General features: G+C 41.5%; 1 protein-coding gene across 3 annotated transcripts in view; it reads left to right on the forward strand.

Annotated features, from left to right (window-relative positions):
• Positions 1-4,276: 4,276 nt before the first annotated feature.
• Positions 4,277-25,990, forward strand: part of LOC137358646 (protein eva-1 homolog C) — a 421,707-nt gene continuing 399,993 nt past the window's right edge. The window contains exon 1 of one of the 3 annotated variants that reach the window (XM_068024805.1): positions 4,277-4,550. In XM_068024805.1, the coding sequence (XP_067880906.1) occupies positions 4,445-4,550 (106 nt within the window). In that variant the 5' untranslated portion in view covers positions 4,277-4,444. The remainder of the gene's footprint in view (positions 4,551-25,990) is intronic. The other 2 variants (XM_068024791.1, XM_068024798.1) reach the window with 2 other exon arrangements.

Genomic DNA, 25,990 nt, shown 5'->3' on the forward strand with positions numbered 1-25,990 from the left:
TAAAGAATTCTTGGAAGATCAGAACCAATGTGTCCACTATCTCTGTAGCTACCTCTTTTAAAATCCAAGGATGCAGGCTGTCAGATCTAGGGGATTTGTTGCCACTTAATACCATTAATATCTCCAGTACTGTCTCCAAGCTATCTCAATAGTGTCATGAGCCAGGGATGCAGAGAGTTGTCTTGGTCTCTGAGAAGCCATTCTTTCTATTTGCCTTCTCCTTGAAATAGCCCAGACATAGATGATTGTCTTGAGATGAAGAAATCATGACTTACCTGGACATTTAAAAAAATTCATTCATGGGATGTGGGCTTCGCTGGCTCGGCCAGCATTTCTTGCCCATCTGTTATTGCCCTTGAGAAGGTGGTGTTGAGCTCCCTTCTTGAACCACTGCAGTCCATGTGGGGTAAGTACACCCACAGTGCTGTTCGGAAGGGAGTTCCAGGATTTTGACCCAGCGACAGTGAAGGAACGTTGATATAGTTCCAAGTCGGGATGGTGTGTGGCTTGGAGGAGAACTTGCAGGTGATGTTGCCATGCAACTGCTGCCCTTGTCCTTCAAGGTGGTAGAGGTCGTGTGTTTGGAAGGTGCTGTTGAAGGAGCCTTGGTGCATTGCTGCAGTGCATCTTGTAGATGGTACACACTGCTGCCACCTTGCGTCGGTGGTGGAGGGAGTGAATGTTGATTGGAGTGCCAATCAAGCGGACTGCTTTGTCCTGGAGTGTTGTTGGAGCTGCACCCATCCAGGCAAGTGGAGAGTATTCCATCACACTCCTGACTTGTGCCTTGTAGATGGTGGAGTCAGGAGTTGAGTTACTTGCCACAGGATTCCCAGCCTCTGACCTGCTCTTGTAGCCATAGTATTTATTTGGCTACTCCAGTTCAGTTTCTGGTCAATGGTAACCCCCAGGATGTTGATAGTAGGGGATTCAGCAATGTTAATGCCATTGAACATCAAGGGGAAATGGTTAGATCATCTCTTGTTGGAGATGGTCATTGCCTGGCACTTGTGTGGCACGAATGTTTCTTGCCAATTATCAGGCCAAGCCTGGATATTGTCCAGGCCTTGCTGCATTTCCATACACACTGCTTCAGTATCTGAGGAATCGTGAATGGTTGAAATCTCAGCTCGAGAATCAAATAAGATGCTAAGCTTGTGAGCCACCTTATTCAAAGATGGAGGCCAGTTTGTTGTTTTTGGGTCAGGACCCCGATGACTGGAGCAGTTCCAGGTCCTGACTCCACACTGCGTCAGCATTGCTGATGCAGCACTATTTTTAAATGCAAAATAAGTAATTGGCCTAGGAGTGAGTCTAGCCCCCAATTGGTGTTATGGAGGCAGAAATGGGGAACTAAATGTGATCTTTAAAGGCAAGCAGCAGCCATCACTGGGCTTGCCATTGCACATACAAATGAGTTATTAGGGATCTCAGAGGGTCTATGTGGGCATGGGAACATGTCCCCTTGCAGCCCACCCACTGTGCTCCTCTGGCCTCCTGCTATCCAGGAGGCTGCATCTGCCGCAGCTCATCCTGGATGCTCAGTCCAATGTCTGAGTAGCCTGTTCTCATCTGAGCTCCCTCAGCAGGGCCTCGTGCTAACCATAGCTGCCACAGTGATGCCAATGGCCTCACTTCCCTCTCCTGCCACTCTCCACTGTGACATTAAACACTCCCAGCTGCAGCAATAGCCACACTGAGACTCATCTGAAGCAGCTAAGCTGATTTGCTGCTTCTGAATTAACTTAATCAGCCCTTCCGATAGCCATTGTGGCCCTCCACGGTGCTCACATCTTCTCAACCCTGTCCTGTTCCCCACCTGGCGTTGTCCCCATTCCCAGCCTTTAAAAATTGTTCATTGTGACAGAAACCACTCCTGCCAAAATGAGACATATTAATTTCATCATATGGAACATTATTTTTGGACATTGAACAAACTTGTTTCAAAAGACCCCAGAACAGTGACTGCAAACATGGCTGCACATTTGCATTCTGAAAGACAGTTGCATGAAGAGACAATGGGAGCACTCCTTGATTCAATTAATCAGATGGACTTTGTCAATCGTGATGATCAAGAGACATTGAGAGTCATTGAGCCAGCATTCCACCTCTTCCCCCCCCCTCCCCCACCCCACCGAGAATGTATGGTAAGCTTGGAGGAATCCACAAATCTCACAGGTGAGGCTGCTGCAAACAAGGAGCTAGTCACATGACTAACCTGCTGGCCAACCTGGGTTTTTTTGAAATATGCCTGACACGGGACAGTTTTGGAAGAGATTACAACTGAACTTCAAGAAGAAAGCGTCAGTCTCTCTCTCACACAAAGTTCCAGGCGCCCAAGGAAATAACTTCAGCTTCAAGAAAGAAGACCAGCGAAACAAGTTTGAAAGTGTGCACTGGGCCCCAACAAGAACTGCAAGACTTAACTTCCATCAAAGACTTACATCCAACCCAGAACCAGTAAATGACTTCCATCTATTACTTAAAACCTTTCCCCCTTAATTCTTTCTCTTCCTCTGTCTCTATTTGCATGTCTGTTTATTGCATATGCATGTTACTGTGGCCGTGTCACGTAATTTTAGTAGTTTTAACTGAGTTAGAGTTTTAAGGTTAATAAACTTAACACCTTTCTTGTTTAAATCTGAGACAAGCTGTCTGGTTGATTTCTTTGCCATTACAATTAGAGAGCAGTGAGCAAGGACTCACTGAGGGGAAGCTAATACACAGTGTCTTAAAAATTAAACCCTGTGAAGGCCAAACCAGGAAAAGGCTGAGAGAGGAGCCCCAGACCCCTGACTCATCTGGTCGTAAATCATTGATATTGACAAGCCTTTTAATGAGCTCAAAAGGCAATTAATTGGAGGCGAGAACCCGACCTGTTCCCTCCCTGATTGCAGCTCTTTGACAATAGCATCACGTTCCGGAGGCAGTAGCATCTAACACCGATCTCCGGGAATGTGATCTTCAAATCGCACTCGCAGCCGTTCCTGCTCTCAGCAGGGTTTGAAAATACGACCCAGGATGTTTGTGATGGAGGCCGAAAGTGATGGCTTTGGTTTTCCCAATATTCAACTGGAGGAAATAGCGGTCTATCCAGCAGTTTTTCAACATAGAGGCAGTGGGACATTGAGAGATGTGGAGAAATAGAGCTGAGAGTTGTCAGCATACATGTAGAAGCTGGTCTCCATTTCGGTGGATGATGTTAGCAAGGGATAGCATGTAAAGGAGGAGCCAGGTAAAGGTGCAGGGGTGGATGGAGAAGCTCTTGCTGGAAATGATCTGGCTACAGAAGAAATCAAGCGAGGGCAGTACCACAGAGCTGGACAATGGGAGAGAGATGTTGGAGGAGGGTCATGTGTTAAACTGTCAAAGACTGCAAGGTGGTCAAGGGAGAGCACTCTGTTTATCATTGCAGGGTATGTTATTTGTGACTTTGTATAGAGCCATCAGCAGTGCGCATCATCATCATCATTCCTGACTTTTGATGAACGTTCAGGCCAAGGAGAGGCCAGTGCAGTCCGGCAATGTTGTTTCGTGATTGCACATGTGCAATTTGTCCATCATTTGTTGCTCAGGGAAGGCTGTGGAATCAGCCCATAACACATCGAACCCTACAGCACTGGGAACTACGTGTATTACAGAAATGTTTCGCTCTGAAACGGTTGTGTAATATAAATGAACCGTAACATTCTTTCCAATCATTTTAAGCTTACAATGGCCATTCCTACACGGCCACTGGTCCTACCTCAGCAGCATAATAAATGAGATTATTCTGTATGAATATATGAATGACCGAAGGAACATTTGGAACTCACTTGTAGTACGGCCACTTTTATGTACTATGTGAACCGATGGCCTCAAAACAAATCTAACTAATTTGAAATGTATTGGGTAAGAGCGAACGCTCCTGATAAGAAACGCTATTTTCGGGCGAGAACGTCATACGTGAATCATTTCGATTTTTTTCTTGAAATTATTCTAGCATTGGAAATTATTGATGGACTCCATGAAGCTTGAAACATATTTTGCTAAAGAATAAATACAGTAGCTGAAATTAAATTTTGTAGTCTAAGTAAATCTGTAAAATCGGGCAAGGAACAAAAAAGATTAAAAGGTGCTGTAGCCGAAGGTCGAAAACTAATTCAGGAAGTTCCATAGTGGCATGCCTTGTAAAGGTGTGGGAGAGGGGGCGTTAGGACCTGTCGGGAAGCTGCTGTCTCAGGTAGGAGCCTGTCAGTTTCACCCGAAGTCACTGAGCTGCGCTGCTCGTCCTTTACTTTCTCTACACGCCCCCAGCAGTCAGCGCCGATCTGTATTCCAGCAATGGGACTAGCTGGCAGCACAGTGAAATACCAGCTTCGAAATATGACTTTCCGGAATGAATAATTGACAAAAGGACAGGAGCGTGAGTGTGTGTGGAAAACCAATCGCGATTAATTCAAGGATGTTTCTCCCAGATGCGCGTTGCTCACGTTTGGATGCGATCTTGCTGAGAGTGATGGGTCTGGTTTGGCTGAGCAGTTTTGCTAAAACTTCTTCAGACTTTTCCGGTAGGTGATGACCAACCAAGAACACATTGGTGGGGGAGGAGCAGTGAGATAATTCATTTGAGTTTTAAGCATCAATTGCGAAAATTTAAGGAATTAATATATTTCCTTCCCCAGCCTCGGCGATCTCATTCAAGCGAAGTGTTTTGTGAGGAGATGGTTTATCAGAGACTAAAAGTTGAGGTTTGAAACAATTGCAAACTGAAAATCATCAGCGTTCCCTTCATATAATGGGGAGAATTTTTAGTTGAAACGTTCTAATAATACATTTCTACTTCTGTTTTAAGCATTGTATTGTAATACATCGGGAAACGTATAACGATGAGGTCGTTTATTCCCCACTTATGCATTAAAATTGATGCTTTTTAAAAGAAAGTTTCAACATTATATAAATTTACTTGAAACTGCAGAAACCACAAAGGGGTTTAAACAGGCATCTCCTTCATATGAAGCAACAATTAATTTATTTTTCATATATAATTCTGCTGTGTTCAGTGAAACTCGAAACAGCGTCTTGTTAAACTTTCTTCAGCTTTCTAGTAACTTCCCTGAGTGTCTGACTTCCTGAGGCTGTGAAGGGCACCAGATCAATGCCTTTTCTGTTATCTCATTAAAACTGTCTTGAACTGCAGCTCCCTTTCTCTTTATTGACGCGAGACTGAACTTACTCGCACTGTCCGTTGTCGCTCAACACAGCTACAAAATATGTTTTTAAGAATGTGTTGACAAAGCTTGTTTAGATGATAATTTGAGTCATCATATTTGCCACATCCCTGAGACACTTGAGTTAAGAAGGCTTGGTATTTTCGGTTTAGTTTTGAATGACTTTGACTAGTCCATCTGCAGAAGACACTCGGATGATTCTCGGAAATCGCATCCTAATTTCAGATCCTAAATTTCACTTCAGCGTTTTGCGTTTTCGATCAAGAACACACGATGTGCAATATCCTGAGGAGCGGGACTCGTCTTATCCTCCTCCTTCTCCCCATATCAAAATTTCAGTGGTGAATTACACACAGCAAAAAAAAACAGCTTCTATTCAGGACCGTAACAAAACTCAAACTGCAGTAAGATGTGTTGGTCAAATTTGTTATAAGTTCCCTTTCATGCCTTTGTGGATTTCCCGGGGTGTTTTGCAGAGCGATTTTATTTAATAATGAGTCGTCTAAAATGTAAACCACCCATTGTCACCTACCTGCTAATTGGCTATGTATGTTTATTCGGGCTGTCCACTTTACTTGGGCGGGAGTCTGAAGAAAAAAATCGCCCTTTGCCTTTAATCAGACCATAATAAAGACAATTTGTTTGACAAGTTCTTTTCAGATGATTATCGAGGGGATTTACATGCTCACCGGTTTTGAATGGTCTTCAAACAGACTTTGATATTGAGTTTGAAAAATGTGAGTTGTACACCCGTCTTCTTGGTAGGTAGATTTAACATGTGACAACGGGAAAAAAAGCTGGAAGTGTTTAGTGTAAATCTAGTATAATGGTTGCCAGAAAGGAAATTACAAGGCACTAAGTAGAAAGTGCCCTTTCACCACTGGAACCTGGATTTGAATCCCGTCCAAAACAGTGAAATGAAAGCCTTCTGCCTCTGCTGACTAAGAATTTGGGCACTCTGAAGAACTAAGGATATTTACGGTAGAAAATAGGAAAACTCTCTGGTGCAGCAGGGGGTGATGCTGTTCTAAGATTGAAGATTTGGGTGTATTGTTTCGGCAGGGCACGGCGAGTTTAACTCTGCATGTAACTTGTATCTGACCTGGGAATGCTGACTGTTAATAGAACGGTCAAAGTGCTCTTTCCGAAAACTGAATCATTCAGCTAGATGAGTGTAAAATCATCAAAACAATTATAAAGTCTTGAAATGGATGAACTTTGGATTTTGTGCGTTATCATCAGAATGCTGAGGATGTTTGACATGGAAGTTTGCAAATGTCTGCTAAATTTAAAATAGATGGAATATGATTATTATAATCGTATGGCATAGGATTGGAAGGTATATTTAACAGATTACAGAAGAATGAATAATCTTGTATGTGTTATGGATAATAAATGTCTTCTAAATTCTTCCTATCCAATGTTACAATTTAGTGACTGGTATCACAGACTGCAAGATGTTCATCCATGAGTTTATGTGCACAGATCACTAAACTGTAGTGGTTAGGTACAAGAAAAATCCAAAAGGCAAATGGACTCACCTGGAGTACTGTGTGTAGTTCTGGGCACCACACCTTAGAAAGAATATGAAGGACTGCAGCAGGAATGGTAGCATGGTGGTTTATGTCACTGGACAAGTAATCCAGAAGCCTGGACCAAGGCTTCAGATATGAGTTCGAATCCAACCATGGTAGCTGGGGAATTTAATTTCAATTAATTTAATAAATCTGGAATAAGAAAATAGGGTCAGTAATTGTCATAACATTCATAAACAGTCATAAAAATCTATCAGGTTTAGTAATGTCCTTCAGGGAAAGAAATCTGCCATCCTTCCCTGTCTGGCCTACCTGTGACTCCAGATCCACAACAATGTGGTTGACTCTTAACTGCCTCTGAAATAGCCGAGCAAGCCACTCAGTTGTATCAAACTGGTATGAAAAACCCTAAGAAAAAAAACCAGACAGATCACCCAGCATCGCCCTAGGCATCAGACATGACAAAGGCACATTCTGCAGAAGGATCCTCACTAACATGTGCCAAAATTGGGACAGTTGTCCCATCGACTAGTTAAGCAACAGCCTGACATAGTCATACTCACAGAATTATATCTTTCAGTCAAATGTCCCAGATTCCTCCATCACCATCTCTGGCCATGTCCTGTCCCACCACAGGACAGACTCACCAGAGTTGGTAGCACAATGGTATACAGTCAGGAGGAAGTGGCCCTGGAAGTCATCAACATTTACTCTGGACTGCATGAAATTCCATTGTATCAGCTCAAACATGGGCAAGGCAACATGTTGCTGATTACAACCTACTGCCCTCCTCGGCTGATGAATCAGTACTCCTCCATGTTGAACACCATTTGGAAGAAGCACTGAGGGCAGCAAGGGCACATAATGTACTCTAGGTGGGGAACTTCAATGTCCATCACCAAGAATGGCTCGGTAGTACCATTACAGACTGAGCTGGTAGATTTCTGATGTACATATCTACCAGACTGGGCCTGCGACAGGTGGTGAGAGAACCAACATTTGGGAAAACCTATTTGACCTCATCCTCACCAATCTATTTGTCACAGATGCAGCTATACATGACAGTATTGCTAGGAGTGACCACCACACAATCCTTGTGGAGATGAAGGCCCATCTTAACACTGAGGAGACACTCTATCATGCTGTGTGGCACTACCCTGTGCTAAATAGGCCGATTCAGAACAGATCTATGAGCTCAAAACTGGGCTTCATGAAGCATTGTGGGCCATCAGCAGCAGCAGAATTTTATTGCACCACAATGTGTAACCTCATGGCCTGGCATATCCCTCACTCTACCATTACTACCAAGCCAGATGATCAAACCTCATTCATTGAAGAATGCAGGTGAGCAGCACCATGCACATCTAAAAATGAGGTGCCATCCTGGTGAAGCTATAATACAGGACTACACTCATGCTAAACAGTGGAAGCAACATCATACATACAGGAAATGCTGGAATCACTCAGCAGGTCTGGCAGCATCTGTAGAATGCTTCTCTTTCTACAGATGCTGCCAGACCTGCTGAGTGATTCCAGCATTTCTTGTTTTTGTTTCAGATTTCCAGCATCCGCAGTATTTTGCTTTTATCATACATACAGGGCCTGTGTTTCCACAACCAACAGATCAGATCAAAACTCTGCAGTCACCACATCCAGTCGTGAATAGTGGTGGACAAATAAACAATTAACGGGAGGAGGAGTTTCCAAAAACATCCCCATTGATGGCGGGGCCCATCACATTAGAGCAAAAGGGAAGGCTGAAGCATTCGCAACCATACTCAGAAGTACCATGTGGATAATTTATCTTGGCCTCCTCCTGAGGTCCCCACCATCTCAGCTGCCAGTCTTCAGCCAATTCAATTAACTCCATGTGATATCAAGAAACTGCCAAATGCACTAGATACAGCAATGGCTATGGGCACTGACAATATCGAGGCTATAGTGCTGAACAATTGCTTTAGAACTAGCCAGGACCCTAGCCAAGCTGCTCCAGTACAGCTATAACACTGACAACAACCTGACAAAGTAAAAAATTGCCCAGGTATGTCCTGTCCACGTAAAGCAGGATAAATCCACGCCAGCCAATAACCGCCTCATCAACCTACTCTCAATCATTTGCAAAGTAATGGAAAGTGTTATCAACAGTGCTATTGAGAGGCACTTATCCACCAATAACCTGCTCACCAATGCCCAGTTTGGGTTCTGCCAGGGTCACTTGGCTCCAGACCTCATTACAGCCTTGTTCCAAACATGGACAAAAGAGCTGAATTCAAGAGGTGAGGTGAGAGTGACTGCCCTTGACATCAAGGCAGCATTTAACCAAGGAGAGCTAGCAAAATTTAAGTCAATGGGAATCGGGGGAAATCTCTCCATTGGTTGGAGTCATATCTAGCACAAAGGGAAATAGTTGTGGATGTTGGAGGTCAATTATCTCAGGCCCGGGACATCACTGCAGGAGTTCCTCAGGGCAGTGTCCTATGCCCAACCATCTTCAGCTGCTTCATCAATGACCTTCCCTATATTTTAAGGTCAGAAGTGGGGAGGTTGCTTCATGATTGCAGAATGTTCATTTCCATTCGCAACTCCTCAGATAATGAAGCAGTTAGCGCTCACATTCAGCAAGACCTGGACAATGTGCAGGCGTGGGCTGGTAAGTGGCAAGTAACATCTGCGCCACACAAGTGCCCTGGTAATGATCATCTCTAACAAGTGAGAATCTAACCATCTCACCTTGACATTCAATGGCATTACCATCACTGAATCCCCCACCGCCAATATCCTGGGGTTCACCATGGCAAAAAACCTAACTGTGACTACAAGAGCAGGTCGGAGGCTGGCTATTCTGTGATGAGTAACTCACCTCCTGACTCCCCGCTTTCCATCATTTACAAGTAACAAGTCAGGAGTGTGATGGAATACTCTCCACTTGCCTGGATGATTGCAGCTTCAACAACACTCAAGAAGTTCAATAAAATCCAGGGAAAAGAAGTCTGCTTGATTGGCATCCCATCTAACACCCTAAATATTCACTCCTACCACCGGTGCATTGTGGCTGCAGTGTGTACCATCTATAAGATGTACTGCAGCAACTCGCCAAGTCTCCTTCGACAGCACCTACCAAACCTGCGACCACTTAGAATTCAAAGGCAGCTGGAGTATGGGAACACCACCACCTGCAAGTTCCCCTCCAAGTCACACACCATCCTGACTTGGAAATATATTGCTGTTCCTTTACTGTCTCTGGGTCAACATCTTGGAACTCCCTCTCTAACAGCTCTGTGGATGTACCTACCCAACATGCACTGCAGAGATTCAAGAAGGCAGCTCACAACCACCTTCTCAAGGGCAAATAGGGATGGGCAATAAATGCTGGCCATAATATGCATTCCATATTTTAATGCCCTTTGTATAAAAACAATTATTTTAACTGTGCTTCTACTACTAATCCTAAATGTATGTCCTCTTGAAAAGACATTTATGTCTTCTACACAAAATAAAAGCTCATGGTATAAGGGGTAACACATTAGCATGGATAGAGGATCAGTTAGCTAACATGAAACAGAGAGTAGGGACAAGTGGGGCATTTTCAGGTTGAGAAGCTGTAACTAGTGGAGTGCCACAGGGATCAGTGCTGGGGCCTAAACTATATACAATCTATATAAATGACTTGGATGAAGGGACTAAATGAATGGTTGCTAAATTTGTTGATGACACAAAGATAGGTGGGAGAGTAAGTTGTGAAGAGGAGGTAAAGAGTCTGCAAAGGGATAGAGATACGTTAAGTGAGAAGGCAAGAATTTGGCAGATGGAGTATAATGTGGGAAAATGTGAACTTGTCCACTTTGGATGGAAGAATAGAAAAGCAGTATATTATTTAAATGGAGAGAGATTGCAGAACTCAGTGGTACAGAGGGATCTGGGTGTCCTGGTACATAAATCACAAAAAGTTAGTATGCAGGTACAGCAAGAAAGTCAAATGGAATGTTGCTGTTTATTGCAAAGGGAATAGAATATTAATGTAGGGAAGTTTTGCTACAGTTATACAGAGTTTGGTGAGACCACATCTGGATTACTGCATACAGTTTTGGTCTTCTTACTTAAGAAAGGATATAACTGCATTAGAAGCAGTTCAGAGAAGGTTCACTGAATTGATTCCTGGGATGAAGGGGTTATCTTATGAAGAAAGGTTAGACAGGTTGGGTCTGTATCCATTGGAGTTTAGAAGAATGAGAGGTGATCTTATTGAAACACATAAGATCCTGAGGGGACTTGACAGGGTGGATGCTGAAAGGATATTTCCTCTTAGGGAGAGAAGGACTAGGGGACACAGTTTAAAAATAAGGGGTTTCCCATTTAAGAAGGAGATGAGGAGAATTTTTTTCTCTGTAGATTGTTGTTCTGTGGAAATCTCTTCCCCCAGAGAGCAGTGGAGGCAGGGCATTGAATATTTTTAAGGCTGAGTTAGATAGATTGTTGATTGACGAGCGAGTCAAAGGTTATAGCAGGTAGACAGTTAAGTAGAGTTGAGGCCACAATCAGATCAGCCATGATCTTATCAAATGGCGGAGCAGGCTCGAAGTGCCGAATGGCCTATTCCTGCTCATAATTCATATGTTCTTACACTAACCAATGGAAATAAGCTTTAATATTTATCTTTTCAAATCATCTCAAAATCTTGTACACATCTGTTAGATTTCCTCTTAACCTCTGCTGCAGTGAATTTAGCCCCAGTTTTCAAGTCCCTCATCATAACTATTCTTATCCTTGGATCATCCTAATTAACCTATTTTGTACATTTTCTGTGGCTTCAATATCATTTCCATAATAGTATCGAACTGCATATAGTATTCCAATTGTGAACTAACAAATGTGTTGAACAGAATCATTACCTATATATAAGTACTACAAGTTAAGGTCCCACTGGATGTAAAATGTATCCAATGAATGGGACTGATATGACCAAACCATAAACATGCACCATTATTGAACAATATGCTGACAAGTTAGGTGGTACAGTAAATAGTGTGGATGGGTGCAGAATATTGCAAAGGGACATTGATAGATTAAGTGAGGACAAAACTGGAAGATTGAGTTCAATGTGGGTAGTGTGAGGTCATCCACTTTGGAACTAAGGAAGATATCAGTCAGAGTATTTTCTCAATAGAGAGAATAATAAAAATTGTCTTTTCAACTAAAAGTGAATGATGAAGGAAGATAGATTGGTGCACAGTATGGAACATGTGGAATGGGGCAACTTAGTCAGAACTCCATCATCTGATAATACTGACCAGTTTCTGAGTTTATATCCAAGTGAAGCCTGTTCTGATCTGGCTTTTATTTCACCCAAATCTGATTCAGTATTCACCATATGGTTGTGATTCTGAAGTCTGAGCTTTTGGTGATTTTAAGAAAATATGTATTGAGGGAGAACTTTTGAAATTACAGTATATTCATGTCTTGAGATGTTGAATAGTTTGCTCATTGGAAATAATGGTGTATTTTCAATTCTAATAATTAGGTTTTGTTTAAATCTACAAATACAGTAGTACAGAAGCAAATTTAAAACCCAAGAAATAGAAACAAATTTGATTAATCCCATACAGAGGGTCAAATATGGAGGAAGAAAGGCAGCAAAAGTGTGAAGCTATTTGTTCATTGTCTACAGATCTGTACAGAATTTTGTTACTTGGTTCCAGATGGTGGTTTTCAACCTTGGTCAATTTCTTAAGTTTTCTTTATGAATTAATTTCATCTCTTCCCTTTTTTGATTTTCCTGGTTGAGTGGCCACACAAGCCTCAACAGTTACTCCCATTTTCATTTTTTTTGAACTTTAGAGTGAATTTTCATGCTGCATTCAGTCCATTTCACGTGTTTATATGATACTTCAAAACTTGTTATAATACAGCTGTGAACTGTGTGTTAAGCAGGTTGTATGCTTGGGCACTAGTGCCACTCCATAGCTATGTGTTGGAGGTGGGTGAGATGGTGCCTTAAGTGACACAATTTTTGTAATTTCTTCCTCCTTTCCTATCTATCGAGACAAACCTGTCATTGTATTCCTATTTTCCTTGTCTTGTGGTCAACACCAGGAATTCATCATATGGAAAATTGTAGCCATATTTATGTGTTACTGCATCATTGTACAGCACTCTGTCACCATGTGACTCAATAAACAAATTGAGCTGTTTAACGTAACACTGGAATTTCAAAACTTTTATCAATGTGGGAACTTATAAAATTAATTTGAAGCCACTTATAATCCATATCATAATTTTAACACATCAACACTAAACAAAGCTTATGCCTGCCATGGTGGTAGTCCATTTTGTATGTCCTTAAAGTCATCTGAACAACATCAGTGGTCTAATTGCTGGGCAAATCAGATAAGAGAAGCATCCTGTGACAACCATTTTTTTCTTTGGGGTGTGACACAGGGTTGGCCTTTGTTGTGTAAAATAATTTTTAAAAATAGAATAAGAGGTCTTATGAGGAACATACGGACAATAACCCAGTAAATATTCTCAGATAACTGGTGCATGGAGCAATTTCTGATCGTTACCTGAGCTTTAAGAGTGACCGACAGCCATCAATTCACTTTCGATTTCTTTGGAAACTATTTTACAATACATAATTCTTTATTTACCTTCACTCTAATTTAATGGCTGTGTCAGTTCATAATAAGCATCATATGTTGGAAAGGATGATGTTAAAAGATATTAGTGATAGTACTATATCAGTCATGATGTGGTGCAACTATAAGTAGGATACGTTTGCAGGGGCAATTTGTTGAGAGTTTTCTCTTTTTAAAAAGTTTTTGTATTATTTTATCCTTTGTCACCACAATCGCTCCTCCATTGTGCACTTTCTCCAGTGAGAGGATACAATTGAGACCTATTGCCACACTTCTGCCAATGTCATTCAATAGAAAGGCAAGAATAGCCGAGAGTGAATGGCCCATTCTCATTTTTTCTCCTCCTCGCCCAAGGAAGTACCTGACTTCTGTACAATACTCATCATCAGTACAATTGAGACTGGGAACTCGCAATATGGAACGTTGTAGAAACAAATGTTGTAGCTCAAACATACTCTTCCGGCATGCTAACTTACATACTTACATGAGGGCTGTTCTGTGAAGATTATTTGCAAAGGATATTCAATGGCATCTCCAGTTGGCTCTGGAATGAGCCGCATGGTGCAGAATGTTTTGTTAGAGGTACTTGCAGTGATATCTTTAATTTTGTTGGTGTTAAACATAAAAATATATTATTTTCAGTGAAATACAAGGTTGTGCAGAACCTTCTTGTGGGGAATTATTACATTTTTCCAGAGACAATTTTAAATTCTGCAAGAGTTGAACATTGTTTTTGTCACAATGTTAGAAACAACTGATATGATAACAGGTTAAAGTTTACACTTATAAATTTATAACAAAATTATAAATACCTACTTTATGATTTCACTATAATTAATATCTTACCCCATTATAAATAAAATTCAAAAGGTAACCTAATCATTTTACTGGGATCATAAAACTCCTTTAAATTTCATGGTATTTATATTATGTTGTACTAAAAATCCTGACCTATTCATTATATGGCTTTACTGTTTTAGCCCACAACCGCGTAAATCGCGTATTGATGGGCTGCAGTTACTTTTAACAGGATTGTATTTTTGTAGATTTTCCAAATACTGAGAGGACAGTTCAGTGGTATAACATGTACTCTACTAGGGAGTTGTAAGACAGCTATTCCCAACTGTGTTTCCCTATAAGGTGAATTCCTGATTGTGTGATGTCAAGGAGAAGTGCCTTGTGATTTATTCGGCATATGTCACTAGTGGTGACTTCAAAGGATCCGATAGTGTAAAAGTTAAATACTTACTCAAAGGGGAGTCACCCTGTGGTAAAAGTTGTCTGCAAGACAGTTCTCAGGAGACCAGGAAACGTAAGCCTGCTATTCACGAAAGGAGGGAGAGAGAAAGCATTGAAAAATGGCCTATTAACCTGACATCAGTCGACAGGAAAATGCTATTATTAGGAATGTGATAACGGGTCACTTAGAAAATCATAGTATAATTGGGCAAAATCAACATTGATTTATGAAGAGGAAATTGTGTTGACAAATCTGTTGAGAGTTTTTTGAGGATGCAAATGGCAGGGTGGATAAGGGGGAACCAGTGAATGTCATGTATTTGGATTTTTAAAAAGCATTCGATAAAGTGCCTCAGAAGAGGTTATTACACAAAATTAGGACTCATGGGATTGAGGGTAATATATTAGCATGGATTGAAGATTGGTTAACAAACAGAAAACAGTAGGAATAAATGGGTCAGTGTGGTAACCCAAAGATCAATGCTTGGGCCTTAGCTATTCACAATCTCTATTAGCTGGGGGAACAGAGTGCAATGTATCCAATTTTGCTGGCGATTCAAAGTTATGTAGGAAAGTAAGATGTGAGGAGGATGCAAGGAGGCTGCAAAAGGATTTAGACAGGTTAAGTGAGTGGCCAAGAGGTGACAGATGGGGTATAATGTGGAGAAATACAAAGTTATCCATTTTGGTAGGAAAAATAGACAAGCTTCATATATCTTAAATAGTGTGAGACTGGGAGATATTGGCACTCAGATGTATCTCTGTGTCTTTGTACATGAATCCCAGAAAGTTAACATGCAGGTAAGCAAGCAATTAGGAAAGCAAATGGTATTTAGCTTTTCTCACAAAGGAATCGCAGGAAAAGAGTAAAGAGGTCTTAGTGCAATTGTATTGGGCCATGGTGAAACCACACCTGAAGTACTGTGTACTGTTCTGGTCTCCTTATCTAAAGAAAGAGATACTTTCCTTAGAGGGAGTGCAACAAAGGTTCACTAGATTTATTCCTGGGATGAGGGGATTGTCCCTGGGATGGGGAAATTGTCCTATGAGGAGAGATTGAATAGACTAGGCCTATATTCCCTAACATTTAGAAGAATGAGAAGTGATCTCATTGCAACATTTAAAATTCTTAAGGGGCTTGATAGGGTAGATGCCAGGAGGATGTTTCCCCTGGCTGGGTTACAGTTTCAGAATAAGGAATTGGCCATTGAGAGGAGGAGAAACCTTTTCACTCAGAGAGTTGTGAATTTTTGGAATTCTCTACCACAGAGGGCTATGGATGCTCAGTCATTGAGTGTATTCATGACAGGAATCAATATAATTTTGGATACTAATGGAACCAAGGGATATGGGGATAGTGTGGGAAGATGTAGCTGAGGTGGATGATCAGCCATGATCTTATTGAATATTGGAGCAGGCTTGAGGGGGCAAATGACCTACTCCTGCTCTTCTTTCTTACATTCTTGGTATATGATGATCGCTTTTGTGAAGCAACAGTGCTGAAGAACTAGTTCCTTTGACATTCCCAAGAAAGTCTGTCTGGGCCAGTAAATGCAGGTCCTGGGGTTAGTACAGGTGCTTAAATAACATTTGAGGTGTAGTCACAGCAGCCTTTCTAGTCTGCAAGCATTCCTCTTTATACACGAGATCTAGGCATGCCATTGGAAACCGCAAAGAACTCTTATGTTACCTGAATAAGATCAAAATACTGTGGATGCTGGAACTCTGAAATGAGAACAGCATGTGTTGGAAATACTCAGCTGGTCTGGCAGCATCTGTGTAGAGAGAAACAGAGTTAACGTTTCAGGTCTGTGACCTTTCATCAGAATGGGCAAAAATTAGAAAAGTAACAATCTTTTAGCAAGTGAAAGGATGGAGGGGGTAAGAAAAATAAGAAGCAAGGGCTGTGATGGAATGGAGGAGGGAGAGTTTAAATGACAGAGATATCATGGAACAGAATGCAAATGGAGTGCTAAATAGTTATAGCGAAAGATAAAGCATGAGTCCAGAGAGAGTGCTAATGGCAGAATAATGAACAGCTCTGTACGAAAGCAAAAACATGAAAAATAAGTTTAAGACATGTTTAAGAAAGAAAGAAATAAAGAAGAAAATATATATACAGTAAATAAATAAAATTAAAATAATAAACAAACAAACAAATAATGGGGCTCATGGTGATAGGAATATGGAATTAGTTTAGGATTAGTATAAATGGGTTGTTGATGGTCAGCACAGACTCGGTGGGCCGAAGGGCCTGTTTCAGTGCTGTATCTCTAAACTAAACTAAATGGTCTGAAATGATTGAACTCAATATTGAGTCCAGAAGGTTGTAGAGTGCCTAATCGGAAGATGAGATGCTGTTCCTCGAGCTTGTGTTGATGTTCCCTCGAACACGGCAGCAGGCTGAGGGCAGAAATGTGGGCATGGGAATAAGGTGGAGAATTAAAATGGCAAGCAACCTGAAAGCTTGGAATCATGCTTGCAGACCAAGTGGAGGTGTTCTGCAAAGCGGTCATCCAATCTGCATTTGGTCTCCCAAATGTAGAGGAGACTGCACTGTGAGCGCAGTTTACTAAATTGAAATAAGTTCTAGTGAATCGCTGCTTCATCTGGAAGGAGTGTTTGGGGTCTTGGATAGTGAGGAGAGAGGAGGTAAAAGGGCAGGTGTTACACCTTCTTCGTTTGCATGGGAAGGTGCCATGGGGAATTTTACCTGCTTTGATTATTGCGAATGAAATAGCAGCTGGAAGCAGGACTGTTGTAAGAAACTTAGTTGGGAAATAATAGTCCTTAAATGCAAAGAATAATAGCCTAAATAGCAACAAGAATTAATGCACCAATAATATTTCACATAAACCAATCTATAAGACAAAATAATTATAACACTCCACCTTTAGGAGGCCAACTTCAGCTGACCAGACATTGTTGCACCATTTCATATGAGTAAGCAGGGGCGAGGAGGCTGTGAGAAAGTTGCTGGATCCAATTTAAATAAGGTTTGGAATACATTCAAACTTGTGTTGTCATCAGTGCAACCTCCAAAACTACAAACATTTTCATTGGTGTGTAATGCAGTGAGCTATGAATTAGGCTTATTATATGGTGTCCCAATTTTGTGAGCAGTGCTAACCCCGAGTGAGGTTTTATGTTACTAACAGAGCCTTGGTAGGTTGGGACTATAGTACGCATTTTATTTCTTAATAAATGAAAATCTTTAATATTATGCAGTAGTCAACCAATGACGTGACCAAATTTAGTTTGGAGATCTGAGTGAGAAATAGTTCTCAGACCAGAACAGTTATAAACTCATTCAGTTAGGGAGCTGGTATATCCATTATATTACCAAGTCAGCCAACATCTGTACACACTTAGAGTGATACATCACTGAAACAGGCCCTTTGGCCCACCAAGTCTGTGCCAACCATCAAACACCCATTTATACTAATCCTACATTAATCCCATGTCCCCTATCACATCCCCACAATTCTCCTACCACCTACCTACACTAGGGGCAATTTACAATGGCCAATTTACCTATCAACCTGCAAGTCTTTGGCTGTGGGAGGAAACCAGAGCACCTGGCAGAAACCCACACAATCACAGGGAGAACTTGCAAAGTCTGCACAGGCAGTACCCAGACCAAACCCGGGTCCCTGTGGTGCTAACCACTGTGTCACCCACATGTACACTTCTAGCAGAGGATATTAGATAGGCATCAGGAGTTGGAACCCCAATTGAATTGTTCTCTCCAGAACCCACTTTGGAACAATGTAGCCAATTATAATGCTGTCCTCCTACCCTAGCTAACTCAGCTGAAACTAGGGATCAAATTTGACGTCATGTATGACTTATTTAGTCACTGATAAATTTACTGAGCTATTGAAGGATCTGGCAGTTGTTTTATTAAAACTTTTAGGAATACACTAGTGTAAACTACTATTCGATAGGTTAGGCCCATCAAATACATTGCACAGAATGTATTTGCATAGGGTATATACCATACATAACAGTATAAGACCTGGAATATAGGGAAATGAATATGAAATGGATTTGTACACTGGAGTTACACAAAATCAGCCTTCACTGTATTTGCGCTACATATTGTAGATGTATTGATTTTATGATTATTCTTAACGACTATCATTTGTTCTGTTGAAGTCTTTAATTCCTGTAAGGGACTCGTATGGTGTTTTATCATTAGATGTATGTCTTTGCATATGTTTTCTTTGTTTTCCCCATCTCCTTACATCTACCTGGGAAACATCCCATCTTCCAATCCAGGGACTGTGCATGAGATTGTTCCCAGGCTTCCATTCTATTCTTTCACTAGGAAGTGACTTATTTCTTCCTGTAGGTTACATTTTCAATTTCAATGATACTTTGTTAGTAGACATTCTGTACTCATTTTGTTTTGGGAGTTTTTTGCCCTGCACTCACCTCTGATGACAGCTAAGTAGGAGGATTTAATTGAGTGGAGTGGCAGGTACAAAGTATGATACAGAGCCTGAGTGATCCAATATGCTTTACCAGTTTGCTTTAATGAATAATCCATCTTTACCTTTCTGCCCAATATTGTTTTCATTGTAATCTTGTCCTGGATCTTGCGGTTAGCAGCGAAGCAAGGATACCCACCAATGACCTTGAAGAAAGCTGCCCACAAAGCTCTAGTGCTGTCTGTGGCATGGTTCCCCCTCACCCGATGGCAGTTTAAATCTGGTGCCAATTCGAGGGGATGACTTGGTGTGCAGCTCAGTGATGTCAGCAAGCAGGTAGGGAACTACCACATTGACATTCACACATTGCAAACTAGCAAATTAAAAGTACTTAACATCCTTCACTTTTAATTTAAATTTTCAGAAAGTGAAATAAATGGTTATGATTGGATTAAGATAGAAGCAAAAATAAAGATAACCAAACTTTAAAAAATATCTATAGTTTTTAAACATGTGGAATTTTTTTTATCATTGTCTAGAAATGTGACATCCACAAATATTAAAATTAGCAGATTGGAAGTTAGCAAATGTAACACTGTTATTCAAGAAAGAAGGGAAAGAGAAAACAGGGAACGACAGGTCAGTTAGCCTGACATCATTCATTGGGAAAGTGCTGGAATCTCTTATTAAAGAAATCTCAACAGTGCACTTAGAAAAGCACAGTATGATTAGAACAAGTCAACATCGTTTTATGAAAGGGAAATCCTGTTGGACAAATTTACTAGAGTTTTTTGAGGATGTAACTAGTAGGGTAGATAAAGGGGGAACCAGTAGATATAGTATACTTGGATTTCCAAAAGGCATTGATAAGGTGCCACACAGAAGGTTAATACACAAGATAACGGCTCATGGAGTTGGGGGTAATATATTAGCATGGATAGAGATTGGTTAACGGACAGGAAGCAGAGAGTAGGGATAAATGGGGGATTTTCAAGTTGACAGGCTGTGACTCGTGGAGTGCCGCAAGGATCAGTGCTGGGGCTTCAGCTATTTACAATCTACATTAATGACTTAGACGAAGAGACAGAAAGTAATATATCTAAGTTTGCTGACAATACTAAACTAAGGTGGAAATGCAAGCTGTGAGGAGGACACAAAGAGGCTGCAAAGAGATATAAACAGGTTAAGTGAGTGGGCAACAAGATGCCAGTTGGAGTATAATGTGGGGAAGTGTGATGTTATTCACTTCGTCATAAGAATAAAAAAGCAAAATAGTTTTTAAAAGGCATGAACCTTGTAAATGTTGATGTTCAGAGAGACTTGGGTGTACTCGTACAAGGAACACAAAAAGTTAGCATGCAGGTATAGCAAACAATTAGGAAGGCAAATGGCATGTTAGCTTTTATTGCAAGGGGATTGAAGTACAAGAATAAAGAAGTCTTGTTACAAATTGTATGGGCTTTGGCGAGACCACACCTGGAATACTGGACTGGATTTTGTTCCCAGCCCGATGTCGGGTTCCGTGGTCGCGGGGTGGGGTGGGGAGCAGGGTGGAAAATCAGAGTGGCAGCGGCCACCACGGAACCTGACGCTGGATTGCCGGGCCCCATCTTCCCGGCAGTGGGGAAGCTCCATGACAGCCTCTCCGCCGCTCTGCAACGGGACCTGACTTAGTATATTTAAATTACATCTTTGCATGAATTAAAATGTAAACTGCAGTGATTTTACCTTCAGTTCCCGATTCTCAGCGCGATAAGTGGCACTCATGCGCCTTCATTTTTCTGTCCAAGGAAAGCTGGCACCACCAAGGTGGGGAAGGGGTGAACTCTGCACTCTGTTGGGTATGGGGAGGAGGGGTGAACTCTACACTGTTCGATATGGGGAGAGAAAGGGGTGAACTCTGCAGTCTGATGGGTATGGGAGGGGAAGGGGGTGAATTCTGCACTCTGTTGGTATGGGGGGGGTGAGGATAGGGTGAACTCTCTACTATGATGGGTATGGGAACTCTGCATTATGGTGTGCTATTGCAGGGCTGGCAGTCTTTTAAAAATGGTGCCAGCACCTGCTCCTTCAACAGGTGATACCATGAACAGCGAAGCTGAGGCTGCCCCTGCTACGTGATTCGGGGGGCGGGGACAGCTGCTGTTAATCTGTGAAGTGGCTACCTGCCACATAATCGCAGCAGTTCGGGTCCAGTGGGGGATAGCTGCCATGTTCTGCTCCTGCCGCTGTTCCCAATAGTGGGACTACAAAATCCAGCCCACTGTATGCAATTCGGGTCTCCATATTTAAGGAAGGATATACTTGCATTGGAGGCAGTACAGCAAAGGTTCACTAGATTGGTTTCTGGGATGAGAGGCAGAGTAAATTGGGTCTATATTCTGTGGAGTTTAGAAGAATGAGAGGTGATCTCATTGAAACATTCAAGATATTGAAGGGGCTTGACAGGGCACATACTGAGATGTTGTTTCCCCTGGCTGGGGAATCTAAAAAATGGGGGCACAGTTTCAGGATAAGGGGTTGATCGATTAAGATTGAGATGAGAAATATCTTCACTCAAAGGATTGTAAATCTTTGGAATTCTGTACCCCTGAGGGTTGTGGATGCTCCATCATTGAATATATTTAAGGGTGAGATAAATAGATTTTTGGTCTCAGGGAACCAAGGTACATAGGGAGCGGGTGGGAAAGTGAAGTTGTAACCCAAGATCAGCCATGATCATATTGAATGGCAGAGAAAGCTCGACAGGCCATATGGTCTACACCTCCCCCTATTTCCAATGTTCTGTTCAGGGTCAGTAAGGGTGTTTAACAGTAACTCTGTAGTACACTGTTTAAACACCCAGTTACACCTCATTCAACAAGGTATAAAATAGGAACATAGGAACAGGAGTAGGCCATTCAGCCCATCAAGCCTGCTCTGCCATTCGATACAATCATGGCTGATGATCCATTCAATGCCTTTTTCCCACACGATCCCCATATCCCTTTATGTCATTGGTATTTAGATGTCTGTCAATCTCCACTTTAAACATACTCAATAACTGATCTTCCACAGCCCGCTGGGGTGGAGAATTCCAAAGATTCACAACTCTCTGAATAAAGAAATTTTTCCTCATCTCTGTCCTACCTCCCCCTTATTTTGAAATTGTGTCCCCTGGTTCTAGACTCCCCAACTAGGGGAAACATCTTACCTGCATCTACCCTGTCTCTCCCTTTAAGTATTTTGTCGGTTTCAATGAAATCACCTCTCATTCTTCAAAACTGTAGAGAATACAGGCCCAGTTTCTCCAATCTCTTCATAGGACAGTCCCGTCATCCCGGGAACAAGTCTGGTGGACCTTTGTTGCACTCCCTCTATGGCAATAATATCCTTCCTAAGGTAAGGGGACCAAAACTGCACACACTACTCCAGGTGCGGTCTGACCAAGGTTCTATACAATTGAAGCAAGACTTCACTACTCCTGTACTCAAATCCTCTTGTGATAAAGGCTGACATACCATTAGCCTTCTTAATTGCTTGCTGCACCTGCATGTTAGCTTTCAGTGACTTATTGACAAGGCCACCCAGGTCCCTTTGTACATCTACACTTTCTAATCGCTTACCATTTAAGAAATACTCTGCACATCTATTCCTCCTACCAAAATGGATAACTTTTCAAGGTTTTTTAAGTGAGACTAAAGGCGTAGAAGTGTACGTTTTTGACAAATCATGATTGCAATGGACATTGCAGTCCGTAGGAACCTGTACAGTGCATCCTATGGAGGAGTGCTGACTCATTGACATCAACATCCATATTATTCTGCGCATCTGCAGGCTCCCGAAGTTGCTACCAGTTTCAGTGGAGTAACGACTTGAGTTTCGCCGTCATTATTACCGCAAAATTCAGGCCACTGTGTGAGGGCAATGTTTGCGTGAACCAAACGTAAGAAGTTTATTCCATAAGCAATTCAGAAAAGCTCAACATTTCTAGTAATTGGTACACAAACCCATTCAATTCTCCAAGCCTTTCAGGGTTATTTGGTGAATCGTGCAGCTGAAGAGGCAGTAATGCAGATTGGCACGATTGTAGTTTGGTTTATGAAATATGAGAAGCTTCAATTCAGTACAGACTGTGAACAAGAAGAAAAGAGCTTTATTCGCAAATTCCATTCATATCTGGGCAGCAGAAAAGAGGAGCAAAGGCTAAACCGATGCATGTTCAGGGAGACAGAACAGAGTGCCAGTAAGTGCAACTAATTTCTGGCATGAAATTCAGAAAATCTAGCAGGTAAAATTCCTCTTAATGACAAATGGAATGGTGTCTAGTTTTCTAAGAGGCAGTGACCCGTTGGTGAAATCAGATTCTCAAAATTCGCAACTTTCTAAGCAGTGCATTCACGCATCGTATCAGCAAATTTATTCTCGCGTTTTTCGTTCAAACGGGGATTTTGCTCTGAGAATTGCCCTAAAATGCTCAGCCTATTGTGATTTTTCTGAATATCATTCATGCCAGCCAATATTTCCAATTTTAAGAAAGTGGTAGAACTTTAGCAGCCAAAAAGTAGTTACATTTTCAGCATTGGCGGTTTTTGGTTGTAACCAATTCCATAATCCTGCTTTGGCATTTGGAATATACTTTGTGAGGGAAATCTTCTTCAGATGAGTCAACCACCTAGATGTGAGTCACCTGTTTTGCTGTGACAGGCAAAACCAGTGGAAGAGGTGAGTGTTTTAAAGTCTGAAACTCGAGCAGATTAACTCACGATGGGATCCCAGTTAGTTGCTGTGACAGTGTCTCAAATTCACAGCTACTGCAGATTAAAACTCAAGTTTGTAAGAAAGGAAGTTCCGTAACTGCTTAATTATGTGAAGCATGAATGAGGGGAACATGGTAAAAAGATTGAACTGGAATTCAGACCTTTTTTTTTGGCTTCTTGTACTCCATTTACGCAGCTTTATCTACATCTTCATGGCAGGTCAACTGAATTTGTTGATGCCGTTCCTTCACTGATTGTTCAAATGCCTATAGAGATAGGAGTATCTGATGTATTATAAAGGCCATCACTCAACAGAAGGGCGAAGTGGATGACAGTAATTTAACAGCACCTGGGTTGTGAAGTAGCGCTTCCCCACCCAGCACGAAAATTCTATTCATAATGATAACTTTTCACACTGATAATGACAACTCTAAAGTATAATTTTTGGCGGGGCATGTTTAAAAAAAAAGTTGATCTGCTTCAAGCTATAAAGGGAATGTGACACTCAAAGGTTAACAATAATTATAGACCAGGGTTAGTTTTCCAGATAAATAAGTGCCTGGTAAAGGCACAGTTTATCAACTGGCCCATTTGCTTGTGCATTTACTGAACTCGTTGCTTCAATGTAGGTTGGGCGAGGTTGAAATAAGATGGGTTGACCTAGCTTAACCCCAGTTCAGTATTGTCATGTTTTCATGTACTGAAGGACATGTCATTAGGCAGGACACAGATGAATTATCTCTGTGTTGTGCTGATAATGATGATATGCTGCTTGACCCCAGTGGGTTGCTCTGTGTTAGGATGATGTTTGCATGAACCAAACTGAAGAAGTTTATTCCATAAGCAATTCAGAAAGGCTCAACATTTCGTTTCCTACAAAGTTGCCTCTGACTTTGTTTTCAACTTCATTTTTTCCCACCTCATCTTTAAATGCAGTAGGTTTGTTTTCCCTCTCCTGTAGTTCAGTTCATAGGAGACTCATGAATGAAAACCCTTGGAGAAAGGGGATTGGAACTTGATGCAGCTCTACTATTAAATCAGTGAAAGTGAATGGGTTTAGATAAGGGCCTTTCCTACTGAGTCACATTCTGGCAGGAGCTAGCTGTGCAGATCAATAGTCACCTGATGGGATGTTTTTATTTGAAGAGAAAAATAATTTGCATTTCTTACTTTCATAGTGGATTTCACAGATTTCCTCCCCGTCTTCCCCCAACATTTTTTTTTAAAATGGAGAAGTCTGAGCAGGGGTTCATTCAACAAATTGAACAAGAGCCCGTGGCTTACAAACTAATTGTCCACTCTCAACTTCCAGCTGCTTTTTAACTCAATCTTTAGTAATCACTAGAGCCACCCAACCAAGGGAATGCTTCATTCTCTGGCGTGAAAGAGGGCAGCTGGTGCTGTTTAAGAATGGACCAAGAACTTAACAAGCATCAGTGTAGATAGTCTACATGTCTTGAACGTACTTGAGTACATATTTTTCATGTACGTTAAATTAGGAAAGGACATCTATGCATCATTGTATTTTCTAATGATTCAATGCCTCATAAAATTCAAAGCCAGTGATGTCTCATTTGTCAGATTAGCATTCATGGTGAGCCAGTTCATGTACCTGGGTTGGTAATTAAGCTGAATGTGGGATAGTAGGTTGGTATGAAAAGCAGTTGTGCCATTGTATGGCTGCTTGTGCTCATAGTTTTCTACATGATGATTTAATGATCTTAGTTGGGTGGTAAGAAAGTAGGGGAGACAAAACTTTAAAGGCTGGTTAAATTGAGGTGATTTGTGTCCCTGATGGTTTTGTGAGTTTATCCAGTAAGTAGCTGTCCCACAGAACAGAAAGATGTTAGGTTTGATCCCCAGTCTCCACTGAGGTAGCTGACCTTACGTAGGATAGCAACAGAGCAGTTAAAATTCAGTACCCTGGGTTATGAAGGGTTATAAACTGCTGAGCATCCAACTTTCCTTTCTGGTCCCATGTTAGCTGCTATTTTTCACCATTCTCTCTATTCAGGTACTGTCCCTCTCTCCTTCACATCTGCCCTCATTATCCCTCTCAAACAATCAACCCTTGATCCCACCATCCTTGCAAACTAAATTCAACCTCCTTTTTCTCTCCAAAGTCCTTGAACATGTTGTCATCTCTCACATCCATTCCCATCTTTCCCGGAACTCCATATTTGAATCCTTACAATCAGATTT

Source organism: Heterodontus francisci, chromosome 3 (genome assembly GCF_036365525.1).
Source record: "Heterodontus francisci isolate sHetFra1 chromosome 3, sHetFra1.hap1, whole genome shotgun sequence".
Lineage (NCBI taxonomy): Eukaryota > Metazoa > Chordata > Chondrichthyes > Heterodontiformes > Heterodontidae > Heterodontus > Heterodontus francisci.